Consider the following 21,553-nt stretch of genomic DNA (forward strand, 5'->3'; position numbering starts at 1 on the left):
CTACCTGACGAGTTTGTTCAAAAACTGTGCAAGTGTACCTAGAATAATTGATGCAGTTATGAAGGCAAAGGATGGTCATACCAAATATTGATTTGATTTGGATTTCTCTTCTGTGCATAGACTTTCCATTTTGTTAATTGATAAAAAATAAACTATTAACACTTCTATTTCTGAAAGTATTCTTAATTTACAGCATTTTATCATAGTAGTGTATGTGTGAATGTTATTAATTCTGCTTGGCATAATTATTTTTTTTTTAAATATGGAAAGCAAATTAACATTGGCAGAATCTCTCTACAAAACAACTTGTGAAATTATTTTACTTCTGTCAAAAATCATTAGAGACATTACCCACATCAGATTTATAAATAGGTAAAACTTTCCAAATCATTATTTCGATATTTAACCGCTTGCCGACTGCGCACAGTATATTTACTGCGGCAGTCGGCCCCGGCCAGGCAGAGTGACGTAGGTCTACGTCGCTCGCCTGTCACTCCTTCCAGAGCCAATAGCGGGCGGGCGCGCGCCCGCCGAGGCGCGCGCCCGCCTCGGCTCGTTCACGGAGGAGTGCGGGAGTGTGACTGGCGGACCCGATGTCCGCCGGTCACACTACGATCGCCGCTACAGCGGGAGAAAGACAGAGCGGCTTGTGTAAACAAGCCACCTGTCAGTTCTCCCTGTGTAAAAGTGAAGATCAAACAGTTCTACTATGTAGAACTGTTGATCTTTGTTTTTACACTAGTAGACCTGTCCCTACACAGTTAGAATCACGCCCCTAGGACACACTTAACCCCTCCCTGTCCAATACTGTTAACCCCTTCCCTGCCAGTGTCATTTTTGCAGTAACAGTGCATATGTATAGCACTGATTACTGCAGTAATGTCACTGGTACCCCCAAAAGTGTCAAAAATGTCAGTCAAGGGTCCGATCTGTCCGCCGCAATGTCGCAGTACCGCAAAAAAAATCGCAGATCGCCGCCATTACTCGTTAAAAAAAAAAACACCAAAAATGACAAAAATCTTTCCCTTTGTTAGTAAACGCGATAACTTTTGCGCAAACCAATCAAAATACGCTTTTTGCGATTTTTTTTACCAAACATAGGTAGCGTAAAACAAATTGGCCGAAAATTTTAAAAAATTTTGATTTTTACATTTTTTTTTGGGGGAATTTCATATAAAAAAAAGTGAAAAATATTGTTGTTTTTGCAAAAATTACGCTCTTTTTTTGTTTATAGCGCGTGATCAAAAAATCGCACAGGTGATCAAATACCACCAAAAGAAAGCTCTGTTTGTGGGAAAAAAAGGACGTGAAATTCGTTTAGGTACAGCGTCGCACGACCGCGCGATTGTCCGTTAAAGTCACGCAGTAAAAAATCGCAAAATAACCCCTGGTCTTTTAGCAGGAAAATCCTCCGGTGGTAAAGTGGTTAAGAAAAATGGCAGAATATCATGTAGCACTGTTTCTGTAGGGCTTGCTGTATGATGACTTGTTGGGCCTCCTTTGATTACCAGCACACAGTCATTTAGGGTGCAGTTCACACATTCATCCCTACTCCCAATGGCTCATTGTTCAATAAACAGTCTAGGGGTTTTGGTTTTTTGGTGTTTATTTCGGAACTTGGATGGGAGAAGGGAATAGTGGGATACTCCAACTGGAACTCTGTACATTGGACAAGGACTCACTTTGCCTCACCAGATTGCTTGTGAAAGCAGCTGCACTGCTTGAACCATACTGCCACATGTATGGAAACGGTTAAGTCTCCTTGCTGCAGGGGTGGCCCCCTCAGGTCAGGCCCCTTGACACAGATCTGTACTCACTGTACTGCAGAATCAGATCCCTCAGTGTCTCCCCTTCCAGTCAGCTTCACAGGACCTCTGGGTTTAGTTCCTCTTTAGCTCTCTCTAGGCTCTCAGGTCAACTACCTGAGGGCGGCATGGCACCTCTACAGAGGAGGCGGCAGCTGTCCCCTCCCTCTGGGACTCCGTTATCCAGACGAAAGACCCTGAGCACTAACAGATCCCGCTCTCTGGTAGGCAGAGATTTACCTGCAATCCCTCTGGTAAGCAGACAGGATTCAAAACTATACTTTCTCTCTCTAGCACCTACTTAAGAAGGTGCTACAATCACTTTTTATAAACCGATATGTAAAGCGGAGCTCCACCCTGGGAATACTTTTTTTTAATAAAAATACCCCCGGGACAGTCAGGGCTAGTACATTCCACAATGGCTAGCCTCTGATCTGTCCCGGGTTGCACTTACCTTTTAGGAGAAATACTTAGCTTGAAAAAGTATTGTCCAGCGCTGCCATCTCAGGTGTGGGCAGCTTGAAGCCAGCGCGATCCTCTTCTGCGTCCTCTTCCGTCTTCTTCGGTCCCACGATGCACTGCAACGGCCCCGCCGTCACTTCCGGTGCGCGCGCGTCATCCCTTCACAGCTTCTGGGCATGCCAGAAGCTGTTTAGAAGGGAATGACGTGCGCGCACCGGAACTGACGTCGGGGCCGGTGCAGGCACATTGATTCCTGGGAGCGATGACGTTCAGCTCCCAGGAATGATTGCAAAGCCAGGAAGTGACGAATTGCCGTGGCCGCCGAGGGGAGGAAGAAGGAAGTAAGGTAAGTATATATTCTTCTATACGAGGTAAGTAAAAAAAATAAAAATTGCGATTATCCATTTTTTTTTTCAGGTGACCCGGAGCGAGAAGATGGAGGTAAGTATAAATTTAGGGTGGAACTCCGCTTTTAGGCTGCATTCACATGTCAGCGTTTGGATCGCGGGCAGAACCGCCGCGGTTCCGCTCGCGATCCGGAGATTATTGCAAATCGCGGGACGCCTAGCTTTGCCCGTTGATTTGCAATAGCCCCCCAAACGCTGAGCGATGTTGCCGCGATTTCCGCCTGCCGAATCGCGGTAACATCGCGCAAACAAAATCGTGGGACGCAATACGCTCCAAAAAAGTACAAGAGCTTCTTTGGAGCGTATTGCGTCCCGCGATTTTGTTTGCGCAATGTTACCGCGATTCGGCAGGCGGAAATCGCGGCAACATCGCTCAGCGTTTGGGGGGCTATTGCAAATCAACGGGCAACGCTAGGCGTCCCGCGATTTGCAATAATCTCCGGATCGCGGGCGGAACCGCGGCGGTTCTGCCTGCGATCCAAACGCTGACATGTGAATGCAGCCTAAGTGTCTGTTTAAAGAAAAACTCCAGACAAAAGATGCAATTCAGCAATAAATTAAAAATAATAACAAAAAATGAATAGTGTAAAAAAAAAAAAAAAGATAAATCAGAATAAATGTATGTTCAGTATTACATTAAATAAATTCTAATAATGATTCAAAAATAAAACAAAAGTAACAATCAACAATATATAATTTCAGTAAATAATTAGCATAAAGCTATTTACATGTGTTTTTGTTGCTGGATGCACAGTTAGAAGGTAATATAAAACTAAAAAAATCCTGAGACAACCCTTTGTGTTACAGATAACAAATCTGCAAGAATGTTAATGCATCTTGGCATTTTATTTTTATATGCAAATATTGTATTAATATCTTTTTCCTACTGTTATATTTGCATTATTTTGAATACATTTTCATTTACTGAACAGAATATTGCTTACATTTTATTGATGTAATGAGCATATGGTGCATAAACTGTATATATATATATATGCAGGCCTTTTTTTCAGCGGGAACGTGGGGGAACACAGTTCCTCCATCACTGAATGTATGTAAAGGCAGGGGTGCAGGGTTTATTGATGTTAGCTGATAAGGCATCTATTTTTGCTGGGGGTGGGTTTTATGTCGCTTAGGGTCAGTTGTTGCTGGAAGGGGTCTTCTGTTTAGGGAGGGGTCTATTGATGCTGGCTGCAGGGAGATCTGTTGTTGCTGCTGGAGGTGGGGTATTTTGTTGCAGGTGGTCCATTGTTGGTGGGGGGGTCTATTGTTGCTGGCTGCTGGAGAGTCTATTGATGCTGGCTGCAGGGAGATCTGTTATTGCTGCTGTGCATCTTTTGTTGCTGGGGGTGGGGGTATTTTGTTGCGGGTGGTCCATTGTTGCTGGCTGCATGGGATCTATTTTACTGTATTTCTTGCTATCATTAACAAAATCCATACAAATTACTTTTTTACCACAATTGTCACTTGATTCTGTATTCTCGAAAAGTTGCAGTATTGGGAGGTAGGTGGGAGGTGGGGGTGGGCGGGACCAAGAAATGGTGCAGGAGGTGGGTAGAGGGTGAGTTCCTGCACCTATTGTCTGAGAAAAAAAAGGCCTGTATGTATGTGTGGATAAGTATGTGCATGTATTTTTTGCTGTTGTCAGACAGCTATCATGCAAAATGTAATTGTATAGAACACAATGATAATAAAGAATCTAATCGGACTTAAAGCGGAATAAAGGCCCTGCTATAACCTGTTTTTAAAAAAAAAAAAAGCTGTGTATACTCGCCTATTTTATATCAGCTCCGGTCCAGTCATGTGATCCTGCAGCTCGAGCTCCCCTTTGTCAGTGAGCGGCAGCTGCAGGGAGAGGAGGGTGTGCTGACAACAGCTGGGCCATGTGAGCCAATGGGTGACGTCACCATTCCTGGAATCACAGCTGATGTCAAGCCCTCCCTTACATTATTTATTATTATTATTTCAGGTACTTACATAGCGCTGTCAATTTACGCAGCACTTTACATATACATTGAACATTCACATCAGTCCATGCCCTCAACGAGCTTACAATCTAAGGTCCCTAACTCACATACATACACAATAGGGCCATTTTTTTTTATACAGGATCCAATTAACCTACCAGCATGTCTTTGGAGTGTGGGAGGAAACCAGAGTACCCGGAGAAAACCCACGCAGGCACCGGGAGAACATGCAAACTCCAGGCAGGTAGTGTCGTGGTTGGGATTCGATCCAGCGACCCTCTTGCTGCTAGGTGAAAGTGAACTGCAAGCTCATGTGACCGGACGGGAGTGAATTGAATTTGAATTGAAACATTTGGTTTTTTTCGTTCACTTTAATCTTATCCCCTATTGTTTTTTTTTTTTTTTTAAACATACTTTATTTTGGAAAATATTTCCAAAGATATTAACAATCTTAGAACCAAATGTATACAAAGTTTATTGATGGGGTTAAAGTATGGTCAGTGCAAGAGCAAGTTACAATTCCTGTATACCACACTTTCAAAGTATTTGTACACCAAAAGCAGGAAAGATGAGCATTGTACTCCACCCTGTGATCCTACACTTTCCGCTTGCCAGAAAATTGTTGTAATATACACTCTTTTAGGGATGGGCGAACGGTTCGGCCCCAGCATGAGTTCGGGCCAAACATTTGCCTGTTCAGCCGTTCGCCGAACACCCGAATTTGAAGGGTGTTTCTCCTGACGAACACCCTGTAACACCGCTGCACAGTGCATTCTGCACCCTGATTGGGAAAAGCTTTGCCCAATCAGGGTGCAGTGTAAGCTTGTTGTTAAGGAGCATGGCTCGGGATGCCGGCCGCGGTGTCCTTAACAATCACAACAATGGTAGCGCATTGGCTCTTTGTCTTTAATAAGCCTTCAAAATGGGCACTTTTGATTTCAATGGGGGTTGCCGTTCAGGCTAGAACATTTCCCCCTTTTCGGGAGTTCTGCTGCGAACCGAGCAGGGGGGTGTTCGGCCCATGTCTACACTATATTGTCAAAAGTATTTCTTTTTGTATTAATGTATTTATGGACTTATGAGTTAGCCATTCCGAGATATCATAGCGCTACACCATTTTATTTATATGCTATTTTAGATCTGTTTCTCTCATTCAGGATCAGGTGTTGGCAGCTTGATTGATTGATCTATGTTTATATTCTTAATTGTATGTACTCTCATTAAGCGCAGCAATTTCTCCACATAAAAGTATTGGAACACCTGCCTTTACACGCATATGAAATTTAATGGCATCCCAGTCTTAGTCTGTAGGGTTCAATATTGAGTTGGCCCACCATTTGCAGCTATAACAGCTTCAACTCTTCTGGGAAGGCTGTACACAAGGTTTAGGAGTGTGTCTATGGGATTGTTTGACCATTCTTTCAGAAGTGCATTTGTAAGTTGAAGCAAATGATGTTGGACGAGAAGGCCTGGCTCACAGTCTCCACTCTAAATCATCCCAAAGGTGTTCTATTGGGTTGATGTCAGGACTCCGTGCAGGCCAGTCAAGTTCCTCCACCCTAAACTCGCTCATTCTTGTCTTTATGAACCTTGCTTTGTGCACTGGTCCATATCATTTGGTGGAGGAGGAATTATTGCATGGGGTTGTTTTTCAGGGGTTGTGCTTGGCCCCTTAGTTTCAGGAAAGTCTTAAGGCGTCAGCATACCAAGACATTTTAGACAACTGCATGCTCCCAACTTTGTTGGAACAGTTTGGAGATGGCCCCTTCCTGTTCAAACATGACTGCGCACCAGTGCACACAGCAAGGTCCAAAAAGACATGGATGAGCGAGTTTGGGGTAAAGAATACCCTTATGAATAACAAGAGTGGAGACTGCGAGCCAGGCCTTCTAGTCCAACATCAGTGCATGACCTCACAAATGTGCTTCTGGAAGAATGGTCAAATATTCCCATAGACACATTTCTAAACCTTGTGGATGGCCTTCCCAGAAGAGTTGAAGCTGTGATAGATACAAAGGGTGGGCCAACTCAATACTGAACCCTACAGACTAAGACTGGGATGCCATTAAAGTTCATGTGAGTGTAAACGCAGGCATCACAATACTTTTGACAATATAATGTACTGTATGTTATAATTTTAGACCCAAAGAGAAAGAAAAGAGGGGTGGGTTACAACAGTAACATCTAACCTAAAAAAACAGAATAATTTACAGTGCCTTGAAAAAGTATTTATACCCCTTGAAATTTTCCACATTTTGTCATGTTACAACCAAAAACGTAAATGTATTTTATTGGGATTTTATGTAATAGACCAACACAAAGTGGCACATAATTGTGAAGTGGAAGAAAAACGATTAATGGTTTCACAAATAAATTTTACAAATAAATATCCTAGCAGTATTTGTATTTAGCCCCCCTGAGTCAATACTTTGTAGAATCACCTTTCACTGCAATTACAACTGCAAGTCTTTTTGAGGATGTTTCTACCAGCTTTGCACATCTAGAGAGTGAAATTTTTGCCCATTCTTCTTTAAAATAGCTCAAGCTATAGATTGGAAGGAGAGCATCTGTGAACAGGAATTTTCAAGTCTTGCCAAAGATTCTCAATTGGATTTAGGTCTGGACTTTGACTGGGCTATTCTAACACATTAATATGCTTTGAATTAAACCATTCCATTGTAGCTCTGGCTGTATAATTAGGGTCGTTGTCCTGCTGGAAGGTGTTCCTCTAAGATGGCCCTGTATTTTGGATTAATCCACAAAAAAAGATCTGGCGCCTGCTGAGGAGATGGTGGTGAAAAAGTGCAGCCTAAATAGTCTTTAGCTGCTCAGGATAGCCTCCATGGGAAGGAGAACAGTGGCCAAAAAATACATAGAACAAATGAGTGCTTAAAGGCAGGCTTGTAGGTGGAAAAACCCCGATTGGTGAAAGAATCATGGATAGTCATACAATAACAAGCAGATGGCTCCATTGTTGGTGATGTATATAAACCAGCTTTATTGACCAAAAGGGTACACAAACTAAAATCACAATTAAAATCCTTGTGGATGGCTGCCTAGATGCATAGCCTTACTGTCTCACTGTGTCTGTGTCCTTGTCACACAATGGAGAGGGATGGCCACAGGGGCCAGTGGAAGGGCAGGGACCAAGATAAATCTCCGGGCAGGGGACACACTGGATGTTCCAGGGGAATCTGATCAGCAGGTGAGCTGAGGCCGGAAGCCAGAAGAGGGGATTGAGCCCTGTTCCGGGTCTGCGGAACGCATTTAACAGCCGGATGATAACACAGGTGCCCAGTGATGACGTCAATCACCACGCCAGGAATTTAGACACCAGTCAAGGGAATGAGCAGGCAGTAGAGGGCAAGCCTATCCGAGTTGGTCCCGTCACTAAGGCAACATGTTTCGCGCAGCTTCGGCTTGTCAAGCCATGTGGTGGGACGGACCAATCAATCTTAAATGATGCAACGGGGGGGGGGGGGTGGACCTAAATAGCAGATTAAAAACGTATTAGTCTCTAACTGTCACACAGGGACACAGGCTCAGACAAAAAGCAAAAAACAAATCAAATATAGAACATCTATTATATTATAAATCATGAGCAAAGCAGCTCATATGCAAAAAAGGGTGATACAGACAAGATACAATAAAAAGTATGAATATATATATATATATATACACAAAAAGGAAAACAATATTTTATTCATTTACATTATATAATTTATTATTTATTTTTTTCCTTTTTGTATTTATATATAACATATATATATATATATATATATATATATATATATGTTCATACTTTTTCTTGTATCTTGCCTGTATCACCCTTTTTTGCATATGAGCTGCTATGCTCGTGATTTATAATATAATAGATGTTCTATATTTAATTAGATTTTTGCTTTTTTCTAAGCCTGCGTCCCTGTGTGACAGTTAGAGACAGATACCTTTTTAATCTACTATTTAAGTCCACCCCCCTTTTGGGGCGTGGCTTTCACCTCTTCTCCCCTCTCATTACATAATTTAAGATTGATTGGTCCGATTTACATTGTCATTTTAGTTTGTGTACCTTTTTGGCTAATTAAAACTGGTTTATATACATCACCTACCATGTAGCCTCCTGTTTGTTATTGTATGACTATCCATGATTTTTTCACTAATTGGGGTTTTTCCACCTACGAGCCTGCCTTCAAGCGCTTATTTGTTCTGTGTGTTTTTTGGCCACTTTATTTTGGATTGCCATTTCTTCCCCTTAGCTCTGACCAGCTTCCCTGTCCCTGCTTAAGAAAAGCATCCCCATAACATAATGTTGCCACCATCATGTTTCACAGTGGGGATGGTGTGTTCAGGGTGATGTGCAGTGTTAGTTTTTTGCCACACATAGAATTTTGATTTTAGGCCAAAAAGTTACATTTTGGTCTCATCTGAACAGAGCACCTTCTTCCACATGTTTGCTGTGTCTCCCACATGGCTTCTCGCAAACTGCAAACGGACTTCTTTTGGCTTTCTTTCAACAATGGCTTTCATCTTGCCAATCTTCCATAAAGGCTAGATTTGTGGAATGCAACCTGAGCTGTGGATCTCTGCAGCTTCTCCAGAGTTACCATGGGCCTCTTGGCTGCTTCTCTAATTAACGCTCTCCTTGCCCTGCTTGGATGGCCATGTCTTGTTAGGATTGCAGTTGTGCCATACTCTTTCCATTTTCAGATGATAGATTGAACAATGCTCCGTGAGATGTTCAAAGCTTTGGATATTTTATTATAACCTAACCCTGCATTAAACTTCTCCACAACTTTATCCCTGACCTGTCTGGTGTGTTCCTTGGCCTTAATGATGCTGTTTGTTTACTAAGCCTGGCCATACATGGGTCAAATTCTCGTTTGAAAATTAGAAATGTTGTGCATTTGTGATTCAATGGTGACACCATTAATTTCGAAAAATTCGACCAATCAAATTCGGCCTTCAATTTCACCTCTTGTTGCTACAGAAAAGAATTTTCATGGCTGGGAATCTTCTATTTTTTCCGGGAATTTTCTTTTCTTGCATTTGTATTTCGATTCGATTTCTCGCATGATTCTCCCATTATTGATTAGAAAATAATTGGTTTTTCAAAAATTTCCAACATGCCGATCACTCAAATTCGATGGCCGCATGTAAATCGGCCGTTGCTGCAACCCACTAATGGGCAAAATTCAGAAGAAAATTCTTAGATAAGATTTTCAAAAGAAAATTCTTTCGAAATTCGACCCATGTATGGCTAGCCTAAGGTTCTCTAACAAACCTCTGAGGGATTCATAGAACAGCTGTATTTATACTGAGATTACATTACACACAGGTGTACTCTATTTTCTAATTAGGTGACTTCGGAAGGCAATTGGTTCCACTAGATTTTAGTTAGGAGTATTTTCAGATATTTATTTGTAAAAAAATGTTGAAAACCATTTATCATTTTCCTTCCACTTCATAATTATGTGCCACTTTATGTTGGTCTACCACATAAAATCCCTATAAAATACATTTACCTTTTTGCTTGTAACATGACAAAATGTGGAAAGTTTCAAGGGGTATGAATACTTTTTCAAGGCACTCTAAGTGTCATTCTTATCTATACTGATGTGACTTCAGTGAGATAACATAGAGGTCTATGGGACCAAGTCGCACTGAGAGCCACACAAAAGCAGTGCAGGAACTATATTTTTTGTCACTGTGACTTTAATCGTGGCAATTAGGAGGCACCCATTGAAATACTTGCTTTGCGACTTGTCATGCGACTTCGAAGTCCAAAGTCATATGACAAGTTGCATTGATGTGAAACAGCGCTTAGGGTATTACCAAAAAAAAAAATTCACAGGTCCCTAGAAAATCTCCTGCCCCAAGCCCCAAGCTCACCCCACCTTGGACTCATCTGCAGATTCATGTTTATCTTTTAGTAATGTTTTCTTAGTCTGTACTTACATTGGAGAAGAAAAATCCACCATTAAAAGAGAAAGATAAGGAAGAGGGGGAGGGGAGATTTAACTTATTCCATATTCTGAGCTGTACATTCCCCATCACTTTATTCCGTATTCTGCACTGTGCATTCCCTTTTCTCCACCACTTTATTCATTACTCCTGTGATGTATGTTACATATTCTATACCTTTTTTTTTCCATATTCTGTCCTGCATGTTCCTTATTCCACACCACCTTATTCTATATTCTGCACTATGCCTTCCTTGTTCTCCACTAACCTCCCCCATATTCTGTGTTGTATGTTTCCCATACTCAACTGCCTTATTCGGTATTATGAACTGTGTGTTCCCTATTCCCCACCACCTTATTCCATATTCTGCACTGAACATTCTCTTATTCCCACCATCTTATTCCATAACTAAAGTGTTTGTCAGGGGTGTAGCTACAGCAGTTGCAATTGCAACCGGGCCCCATGCTCCAGAGGGCCTGTGTGGCTCCCCTGTACACCTGGATAGGAGGGGCGGCGGGGGCAGCATGTAGAGAAATCACTGTCCTCTTTTTTCCTCCTGTAGCTGCCCCCCTGCTTCTTCATCACTGGATTTGATTGACAGCAGCAGGTGCCAATGGCCCTTTTGATCTCATTATGTCCAGGGAGGAAGGAGAGAACAGCGCTGCTGGACTGAGATTGGGCTCAGGTAAGTATTAGGGGGGGCTGGGGGGGAAGCTGACAATAGAAGGTTTATTTTTACCTTAATGCAGAGAATGCATAAAGGTTAAAAACCTTCAGCCTTTACAACCACTTTAAAGTAGGATTAGGATGCAGAAAAGCATAATAATTCAAAAGTTTAATTATTTAAGTGAGCTTTTATACTGAGGTTTAATGTGTTGTGAGGAGTATTTTGTGTGTACAAGGGTTGTGGCATACATCATTGTCCATTAAACCACTCCCACTATTAGGCACATTCTGGTCATGCCCACCATTTGCAGCAGCATTCACCTGCACCCCAGAGTAGCTTTTGCTTAGTGTGCCTCTGGTCTGTTTTCTAAGTTGTCCGCCAAAGATTTTAATTAGGTTCTTTTTTAACGTAGGCCATATAAATGCCTGCATAATAATTTTGTTCTTTGGAAAAGGGAGTGGTGAGGCGGTGACTGGGAGGGGGGGCAGTGTTGGGGCGGTGCTTAGGACGCAGGACAGGAAAGTACCAATCTTTCTACTGAGGCTAAAAAAATGGACTAAAGATCATAAACTGATAAGATGTCAAGTAACTTCTTTTTATCTGTTTGGAAATTTACCTTGATGCTCATATTTTCAAATCATAAATTAGTTCAGTTCCAGAAAAACCAGCAGTACTCAGTCTCTTGATCTACGTTTTTTTTTTTTTCTATCTACAAATGTGAAATAAGATGCCTTTGATCTGGCCATCACTACTTGCATTACGCGGCCTGTTTGAAGTACCAAAACAGGCACTGGTGAGAAAGTGGAAGCCATGATGACAAAAGGCATGGTTCCATGACCTTAACCTCAATCATAGTCTAGAAATATTCTGTAGACCATAAAGTGTGGTGGCTGCAATCCAACAAGTTACAGTTCAGGCTCTTTGAAGAATGGCTTGCATTGTCCACATTGTCTACCGTAAAATAAACATACTTGTTCACGTCTGCTCAGGCACACCACTGGTAACCTCGGTTACTGTGGAACAGTGTTATATACAATACAATCCTGTATCCCATTCCAATGCTTCTGTATAACCACACCTTGTTCTCTGTGCTGTGCTGCATTTTTTGAAGGGGCACTAGTTACCATGTATACAGTAAGCACCCTGTCGCCTTAGCTGTCATGCATTTAAAGGGATATTGGTTATTGTACAAATGAGCACCCTGTCTCGTGCACTGTCCTGTATTTAAGGGACATCAGTTAGTATATATCTGCACCTTGTCTTCTTTATTGTCATGTGTTTTTGCTGGCATTCATTTAAAGGGGCATCAGCTACTGTATAATAGCACCCCATCTCCTGCACTATGGTTCATTTAAAGGGACACTAGCTACTTTATATTGGAACTTTGTCTCCAGGGTTGACATCTATTTGAAGGGGCATCGGCTATTTTATATCAGCGCCCTTGTCTTGCACTATGGTGCATTAAAAGGGACATCAGCTACTTTATATTGGCACTTTGTCTCCGGGGTTGACATGTATTTGAAGGGGCATCAGATACTGTATATCTTTTTTTTTTTTTATTTACTGTGTTATGCGACAGGTCTCATAATTCCCATCTCTACTGTATAAGTGACAGAATGAAGTTAAAGTGGAGCTCCAGGCCCTCCACCAAAAAATGTAAAGTCAGCAGCTAAAAATACTGCAGCTGCTGACATTTAATATTAGGACACTTACCTGTTCAGGGATCCCATGATTTAGGGCACCCCAGCCGATTTTTCAATCAGCTCTCGGATGTTGCCACCACCATTCCTTGCAGCTTCACAGCCGGTTGCCTTGCAGCTTCACAGTCAGTTCCCCACTGTGCATGCGCAAAGCACGCTGTGATTTGTTAATGGCCTGGCAGTAGGGGAAGGAGGAGGGGGGCCGAACTTCCAGGGGACCTTGCCAATGCAAGGTCATCTGGAAGTGGGGACAGGTACTTGTAAAAAACAGGACCGCTCCTCCCTTCCCCCCGAAAGGTGCCAAATGTGGCAGCGGGGGAGGGGGGACTTAGCAAACAAGAGGAGCCTCCCCTTTTGGGTGAAACACCGCTTTAAATGTATTTACTACTATTTTCAATGGAAAGCAACTATTTAAAGCAGGGGTGTCCGACCTGAGGCGCAAGTGGGCTATGAATGCAACCCAACACAAATTTTTTTTTTTTGTTTTTTGTAAAAATGCATTTACACTTAGCAAACATATGTGGCATAAGAAAACATTTACAGTGTCTCTTTAATGGGTTTTATCTTCCCAAAGAAAAAAATCCCAATCTTCACAATAACGCCTTATTCATGTCATCAGTTTTCGATAGCACATATATTTGTGAGCAACTATATTCAGGGATGAAGCACATGAAGGGCAAAATTAGAATCAAATATCTGATGAGCACCTTGAGAATTAATTGAATATTGCTACCACATCAATCGAACACGATATTGATGTGTTAGTTTATCAAATACAGTGTCAAATATCGCACTTGTTTTATGTTGCCCTCTTTTACTATAATAATAAAAAATATTTTTAAAAACTAAAGTTTTATTACTTATCTAGGTACATTATCTATATCAGTGATCTTTAACTTGTGATCTGCTCGACTTTTCTGCTCATCAGCTAGTCTTATTCTTAGTGTAATTTTAGTGTGGTCCAAGACAATTCCTCTTCTTCCAACATGGCCCAGGAAAGTCAAAGTTTGGACACCCCTGGTTTAAATCATGGAACATTTATTATGCATGGGCATCTTTTAGCAATGAAACAATTAACTATATCTAACTAAATAACAAATAAAATATGTTTTACAATGTCGTGAAATTTCAGTGTCTAAACTAATAACAAGTACAGAACTAGAACAAATTTTTAAAATTGTAGCTGGATCACCAGTCACATATTTTAGCTTATTTCTTTTATTGATTCCAGAAAATAGATATCTGAGTGTCAAAACAGAAGTATTCTATGGATATTTGTAAGCACTGACCTGTAACATGTACCTGGCAGCTCCACATCGACGATATCGTCTTCTAGTGGACAGCAGGGAAACTTCAATGATCTTCTCTTTTGATTTACTGTAAAACACAAAATCCAATTTTGTTAAGGAAAAAAAATGTGAAGTACATACTCTAGCTAAAAGAACATTACAGAGATGTTTCAGTATGGAAACCATTTGTTGCGAACACAAAAACCTAGCAGCAAGTGCAAAGTCCACTAACAGTAGTAAAAAAAATATATAAAAAAATTATATTTTTAAAATCTAGTCCAAATTTTTTAAATGAAGGGTTAGACCATTTATAGGTTTTATTGCTGTCTGTATCCACAGTGAGATGATTTTCACTAATTTTTTGTTCTGGTGATCGGTCACCATAAAAAATATATCGAGCAATCTAACGATCGGCTTCTGTCAAATAGAGAGGGCTATACGCAAATCAAAATTCGGCCAGTTCAGCAGCCATTTTGATCCGTGTGTACCCAGCTTAACTGTCACTGCCGTAATTCTATCAAATCACTAAGTATAGTTTACAACTAACCCTAATTCAATTACTTGGACTATCTAATCATAAAGCCTACTATTAACTAATCATTAGGGATGAGCATCGAGTTTGAGTCGAACTGTAAGTTCGACTCGAACATTGGCTGTTCACTCGTTTGTCGAATGATGAACAAATAGGCATCTTCGTGGGAACTTTGAGTTCCTGCATTATCAACGACTCTGACCTCTGATTCCAATAAATCACCTGCTGGCTGGGGGATTTGAACCCACAACCATCTCATTGCAAGCCTGGTATTCTACCAGCCTGCTTAACCTGAACACATTCTCCCTAACTTTTATCTCATCCACTGTGTGTAGGGTGAGATAGGACTTACATTTAAGCCTTTAAAATTAGGACTTTTGATTTTTCATGTTCGTGTCCCATAGACTTTAATGGAGTTTGCATGTTTGCTATAACATTTCCCCTGTTCGAGATGTTCTGGTCCAAACCGAACAGGGGGGTGTTCAGCTCATCACTACTAATCATTAGGATCAGCTAATCACTATCCCTAACCCTCTGGATTCTTTGTGCCTTACAATGCATATCATTTTAATTGGCACTCCAAAGCATACACATAGTGCATCACAACAAACATGCTTTTTTTCAGTAGCTTTCCACACAGATGTAGACCATCTACACATTGTGGTGCATTGTGCTGCAAAAAAGGTAGATGCAATAAAACCTTTGGTGCAAACCATTCATAACTTATTCAAAATGCAATCAACATTATTGTACTTTTTCACATGTATTCTGTTTTTTTTTTCCTTTGGTGTGCTTACAGAAAAACACAGACTTCAGAACAATTTTTTTTAAAAGTATCTTTAATTGAGGCATGCTGTGAAAGCCCAATTCGGTGTTGCACATTTGGAAGTCCCTTTGTCTCCTCTGGAATGCCTTCTGAATGATCCTAATCACGATAAACTGGTCAGTACATTCTATAATCTGTTACAATTTGAGGGCTTAAATCCCTTTGCAACCTCCTATAGGAAGTGGCTTTGCTATATCGCTACTCTCAATGATGATGACTCAAAAGAGGTTCCTGAAACATGCTTTAAAGATATCATCAGCACTGCTGATCACTTGATTCAGTTCAAATGTATCTGTCATCTCCATTACATTCCAGCAAAGCTGTATAAAATGTGGTGAGGAATCTGCAACTCTTCTGCAAATGTTTTGGGCCCACATATAGCAATCTTCTGGTCTGATTTCTATTCCCTACTGGAAATTAATCTGGATATTTTCAGCCCCTAAAACCCCAGAAGTGTGTCTCCTTGGAATCTTGGAGGCCTTTATTCCTCGCATGTATAGCTGCTCCATATTTCTTTTCTATGCAAGGAAAGCAATTTTAATATTCTGGAAAAATCCCTCCTAACCCACTATCCAGTATGTTAGCCATTTGATTAATATCGACCTGCCCAAATATGAAATAATTTATGAGGTTACAGGGCAGGGCTTGCCCAAAAAAGTTTGCTTGTATATGGCAACCATGGATAAATGCCCCAATGCCAATAAATCTTCCTCTCAGTAAGATATCTATTGTTACTTTATTACCCACTAGAGTGTGGAGTTTGCAGAACGGGTGTTTTTTTCAGATCTGTGTACTACTATTTTTTTTCCCATTATTTTGTATATATTTTGTACCATTAACACAACTCAAATAGTTTCTAGAGATGGGAGAGAGGAAAGAGTTTGTGTGTGTGTGTATGTATGTTTCTTTTTTGGTCCCCAGGTTGTTTTCTCCTCTTTTTGTACCACGCGTATATTTTATATGTTTCTATATACTGCAGTTTCTTTTTGTATTGTGACTATACTGGCTCTGCATAGCCTGGCCAAATCTAATCATCACTTCGTGTTTCATGGTGCTCTGTTTTGTACCTTTTGTTATTGACGGCAAAACTTAAAAAACAAAAAACAAAAAAGCAATGTGCGTAATAATGCACAATAAAACAAACACACTAACACACTGCAACAGTATTATTTTGCCATAAGACTAGCTTATCACTAGCGTAAACTCTAAATAATCACTAGCTAAGCAAATAATCACTAATAAGCAAAACAAATAAAATGAATCAGCCATCTAAAACGTAATAATTGACTGCTGTTTCTCAAAAAACTTTTTTCTTCTACCAAAAATTGCATTTGGGGAGCTGCCTGTCAAAATAGGGTTAATTTGGCCACACCAATGGTTAGTCCTTGGCTCATAGACTGTGATAAAAGTTGTGTAGTGACAGCATGAACATACCAGGGGGAAGAGAATAAACATGTGCATTGTGGCAGATGAAAACACCTTCCCTTTTTCTTGAAGTTCCCTCAACTCCTCCATTGGATGTTTGCATGCTGACACTGGATAATAGGGGCCTGTGGGAAGGGCCGGATTGGCCTACCGGGATACCGGGAAATTTCTCAGTAGGCCGGCAAGTCCGCCTGTCCTGGGGCTGCTTCGAGGGCAGCGTTGCCCGTAAAGATTCATGCTTCGGCATATTCGGCCATACAGCGCATGCGCAGTTCCGGTGACGTGATGGTGCCAAGCGGCGCCATTTTTAAATGTAGTTTCAGTCCTCTCTGTAATGGTGCGTGCCGGACAGCCAAGCAAGACTGTACCCCTCCAGCCTCTGGTCAGTGATCACCTGTCCATTCTGTTCTCTACCATACATTGCACAGCCTCTGACCACCTGCCATGTTTTGCTTTCATCTCCCATCCCATGCAAAGCCTCTGGCCACCTGTCCTGTGTTGTTCTCCTGTTCCATCCAATATGCAGCCTCTGACCACCTGCCCTGTGTTGCTATCCTGTACCATGTCAGCACAGCCTCTGACATCTCCTGTACCATGTCAGCACAGCCTCTGACATCTCCTGTACCATGTCCGCACAGCGCCTGACATCTCCTGTACCATGTCCACACAGCCTCTGACATCTCCTGTACCATGTCCACACAGCCTCTGACATCTCCTGTACCATGTCTGCACAATGCTTGACATCTCCGGTACCATGTCCGCACAGCATCTGACATCTCCTGTACCATGTCCGTACATCCTATGACATCTCCTGTACCATGTCCGCACATCCTATGACATCTCCTGTACCATGTCCGCACATCCTATGACATCTCCCGTACCATGTCTGCACAGCCTCCGACATCTCCTGTACCATGTCCACACAGCCTCTGACATCTCCTGTACCATGTCCGCATAGCCTCTGACATCTCCTGTACCATGTCCGCACAGCCTCTGACATCTCCTGTACCATGTCCGCACAGCCTCTGACATCTCCTGTACCATGTCCACACAGCCTCTGACATCTCCTGTACCATGTCCGCACAGCCTCTGACATCTCCTGTACCATGTCCGCACAGCCTCTGACATCTCCTGTACCATGTCCACACAGCCTCTGACATTTCCTGTACCATGTCCGCACAGCCTCTGACATCTCCTGTACCATGTCCGCACAGCCTATGGAATCTCCTGTACCATGTCCGCAAAGCCTCTGACATCTCCTGTACCATGTCCACAAAGAGTATGATATCTCCTGTACCATGTCCGCACAGCCTAAGATGTCTCCTGTACCATCCAATGCACAGCCTCTGACCACCTGTCCTGTTTTGCTCTCCTGTTCCATCCAATACACAGCCTCTGACCACCTGTCCTATTTCTGTCCTCTATCATCCATTGCACAACCTCTGACCACCAATAAATCACCGGGACCGGATGGCTTGCACCCGAGGGCTCTTAAAGAGCTCAGCCAGGTGATTGCCAGACCATTATTCTTCATCTTTAACCACATCCCGCCCGCCCTATAGCAAATTCATGGTGGGATTGTGGTTGTATTATCCTGACTGGACGTCATATGACGGCGGCAGGATAATACAGCTCGAGCGGTCGGTGATGCGAGGTGTCAGCCTGACACCCTGCATCTCCGATCTGACGTAGGCTCTTTACCATGTGACCAGCCATGTCCAATCACGGCTGGTCACATAATAAACAGGAAGAGCCGTTGATCGGCTTTCCTTAGTTCGTGCCTGACAGGCACGAGTAAAGGAGCGCCGATCGGCGGCTCCCCTGACGGGGGGGGGGTCGGCACTGGTAATCAGATCATTGATTACCAGTGCAGACCCTCGGGGGGGGGGTGCCACTAGAACCACCAGGGATGCCCACCCATGACCCCAGGGATGCCCACCATGACCCCAGGGATGCCCACTATGGCCACCAGGGATGGCAATCAGGGCTCAGGGAGCACCCCATTGCCCTCCCCATCAGTGCTGCCCGCCAGTGCCCTCCCTATCAGTGCTGCCCACCAGTGCCCATCATTGCCATCTATCAGTGTCACCCACCAGTGCCCATTATTGCCCACCAGTGCCGCCTATCAGTGCCCATTAGTGCCCATCAGTGCCGCCCGTCAGTGACGATATGTGCCGCCTATCAGTGCCCATCAGTGCCCACAAGTGCCGCCTATCAGTGCCCATTAGTGCCCATCAGTGCCACCTATCAGTGCCACCTATCAGTGCCCATCAATGCCACCTATCAGTGCCCAGCAGTGCCGCCTATCAGTGCCCACCAATGCTGCATATCAGTGCTACCTATCAGTGCCTATCAGTGCCGCCTATCAGTGCCATCTATCAGTGCCGCCTATCAGTGCCACCCATCAGTGCCACCCCATCAGTGCCTCCTCATCAGTGCCTGTCAGTGCAGTCTCATCAGTGCTCATCAGTGCAGGAAAAAACTTATTTATTTACAAAATTGTATAACATAAACAAAAAAAAATTTTTTTTTTCAAACTTTTCGGTCTTTTTTTTATTTGTTTAGCAAAAAGGAAAAAACCCAGAGGTGATCAAATACCACCAAAAGAAAGCTCTATTTGTGGGGGGAAAATTACAAAAATTTGGTGTAGGTACAGTGTTGCATGACTGCGCAATTGTCATTCAAAATGCAACAGCGCTAAAAGGGGAAAATTGGCCTGGGCAGGAAGGGGGTGAAAGTGCCCTGTATTGAAGTGGTTAAGGGTAGTTTACAGACGGATATGGTGCCAGCTGATTGGAAAAAAGCCAACGTGGTACCAATATTTAAAAAGGGGCCGAGATATATCCCGGGTAACTATAGGCCAGTCAGCCTAACATCAGTAGTCTGCAAGATTTTGGAGGGGATGTTAAGGGACCACATACAAGACTTTAGTAATGAAAATGGTATTATTAGTAGTAATCAGCATGGATTCATGAAAAATCGCTCTTGCCAAACCAATATATTAACTTTCTATGACGAAGTGAGCTGCCACCTAGATAAAGGTAAGCCTGTGGATGTGGTGTACCTGGACTTCGCAAAGGCCCTTGACACCGTTCCCCACAAACGCTTACTGTTTAAACTAAGGAAGGTAGGTATGGACCATAAGGTGAGTACCTGGATAGAGAACTGGCTCCAGGGGAGAGTGCAAAGGGTGGTAATTAATGGGGAGTACTCAGATTGGGTGGGTGTGGAAAGCGCGGTCCCCCAGGGTTCTGTCCTGGGGCCAATCCTGTTTAATTTATTCATAAATGATCTAGAGGAGGGGATTTCGAATAAAATCTCAGTATTTGCGGATGATACTAAACTAAGCATGCCAATATCTTCTGGGCAGGATGTGGAAACCTTACAAGCGGACCTGAACAAAATAATGGGGTGGGAAACTACATGGCAGATGAGGTTTAATGTTGAAAAATGTAAAGTAATGCACCTGGATGCCAAGCCGCTGCAAGCAAAGCCAACAGAATACTGGGATGTATAAAAATAAAATTCACTCCAAAAATAAAGAGATTATTCTACCACTCCACAAGACTCTGGTCCGGCCACATCTGGAGTATGCCGTCAAGTTCTGGGCACCGGTCCTCAGGAAGGATGTGCTGGAACTGGAGAGAGTCCAGAGAAGGGCAACAAAAATAATTAGGGGAATGGAGGACATCAGCTATGAGGAAAGACTACAAGCACTGAACTTATTCTCTCTGGAGAAGAGACGCTTGAGGGGGGATATGATATCAATGTACAAATATTGTACTAGCAACCCTAGCATATGGAAAAACCTATTCAGAGAAAGGAAATACAATAAGACGCGTGGCCACTCACTAAGACTAGAGGAAAGGCGGTTTAAACTTAAAACACGCAGGGGGTTCTTCACTGTAAGAGCAGTAAGGATGTGGAATTCTCTTCCACAAGCAGTGGTATCAGCAGGGAGCATTGATAGTTTCAAAAAACGATTAGATGGGCACCTTAAAGACCACAACATACAGTGGTATACAATTTACGGTTAGCAGCAAACACACACACACTTCATAGGTTGAACTGGATGAACTGGTGTCTTTTTTCAACCTCATTAACTATGTAACTATGTAACCACCAGCCCTGTGTTGCTATCCTGTAGCATATATTGCCAGAACATAGCTGTCTTATCTATATATAATACACTCTTCAAATGTGTTTTAAAATGCATGGTTTTCCCTTTTATGAACAGGAAAATAATGGCGCTATGCTGTTGGGCCGGTATGAAATTATTTCCAGGGTTGGTTTTTATTCCCAGTCCGGCCCTGCCTGTGGGGTAAATGATCCTTTGTCCTATTCTACCCCTGTACAAGTTTGTAATAACTCTATAATAACTCTCTGCACTGCTGTTCTCATCTCTTCTAGTGCCCATGTGCTAACACAGACAGTCCTCTTAACTGTAACAATGGTCATTACATTCTGGGGCTGACGGGGTAGCGGAAAACTCCTAGAGGGATATCGCAAAGC

At 42.5% G+C, this 21,553-nt stretch overlaps 1 protein-coding gene across 1 annotated transcript in view; it reads right to left on the bottom strand.

The window, feature by feature from the left end:
* The window catches only part of LOC309565115 (uncharacterized protein), a 554,763-nt gene that overhangs the window by 115,374 nt on the left and 417,836 nt on the right, over positions 1-21,553 (bottom strand). Inside the window, exon 5 of the mRNA XM_082269892.1 lies at positions 14,259-14,346. Coding sequence (XP_082126018.1) covers positions 14,259-14,346 — 88 coding nt within the window. The remainder of the gene's footprint in view (positions 1-14,258; positions 14,347-21,553) is intronic.

Source organism: Pelophylax lessonae (genome assembly GCF_965119305.1).
Source record: "Pelophylax lessonae genome assembly, chromosome: 10".
NCBI lineage: Eukaryota > Metazoa > Chordata > Amphibia > Anura > Ranidae > Pelophylax > Pelophylax lessonae.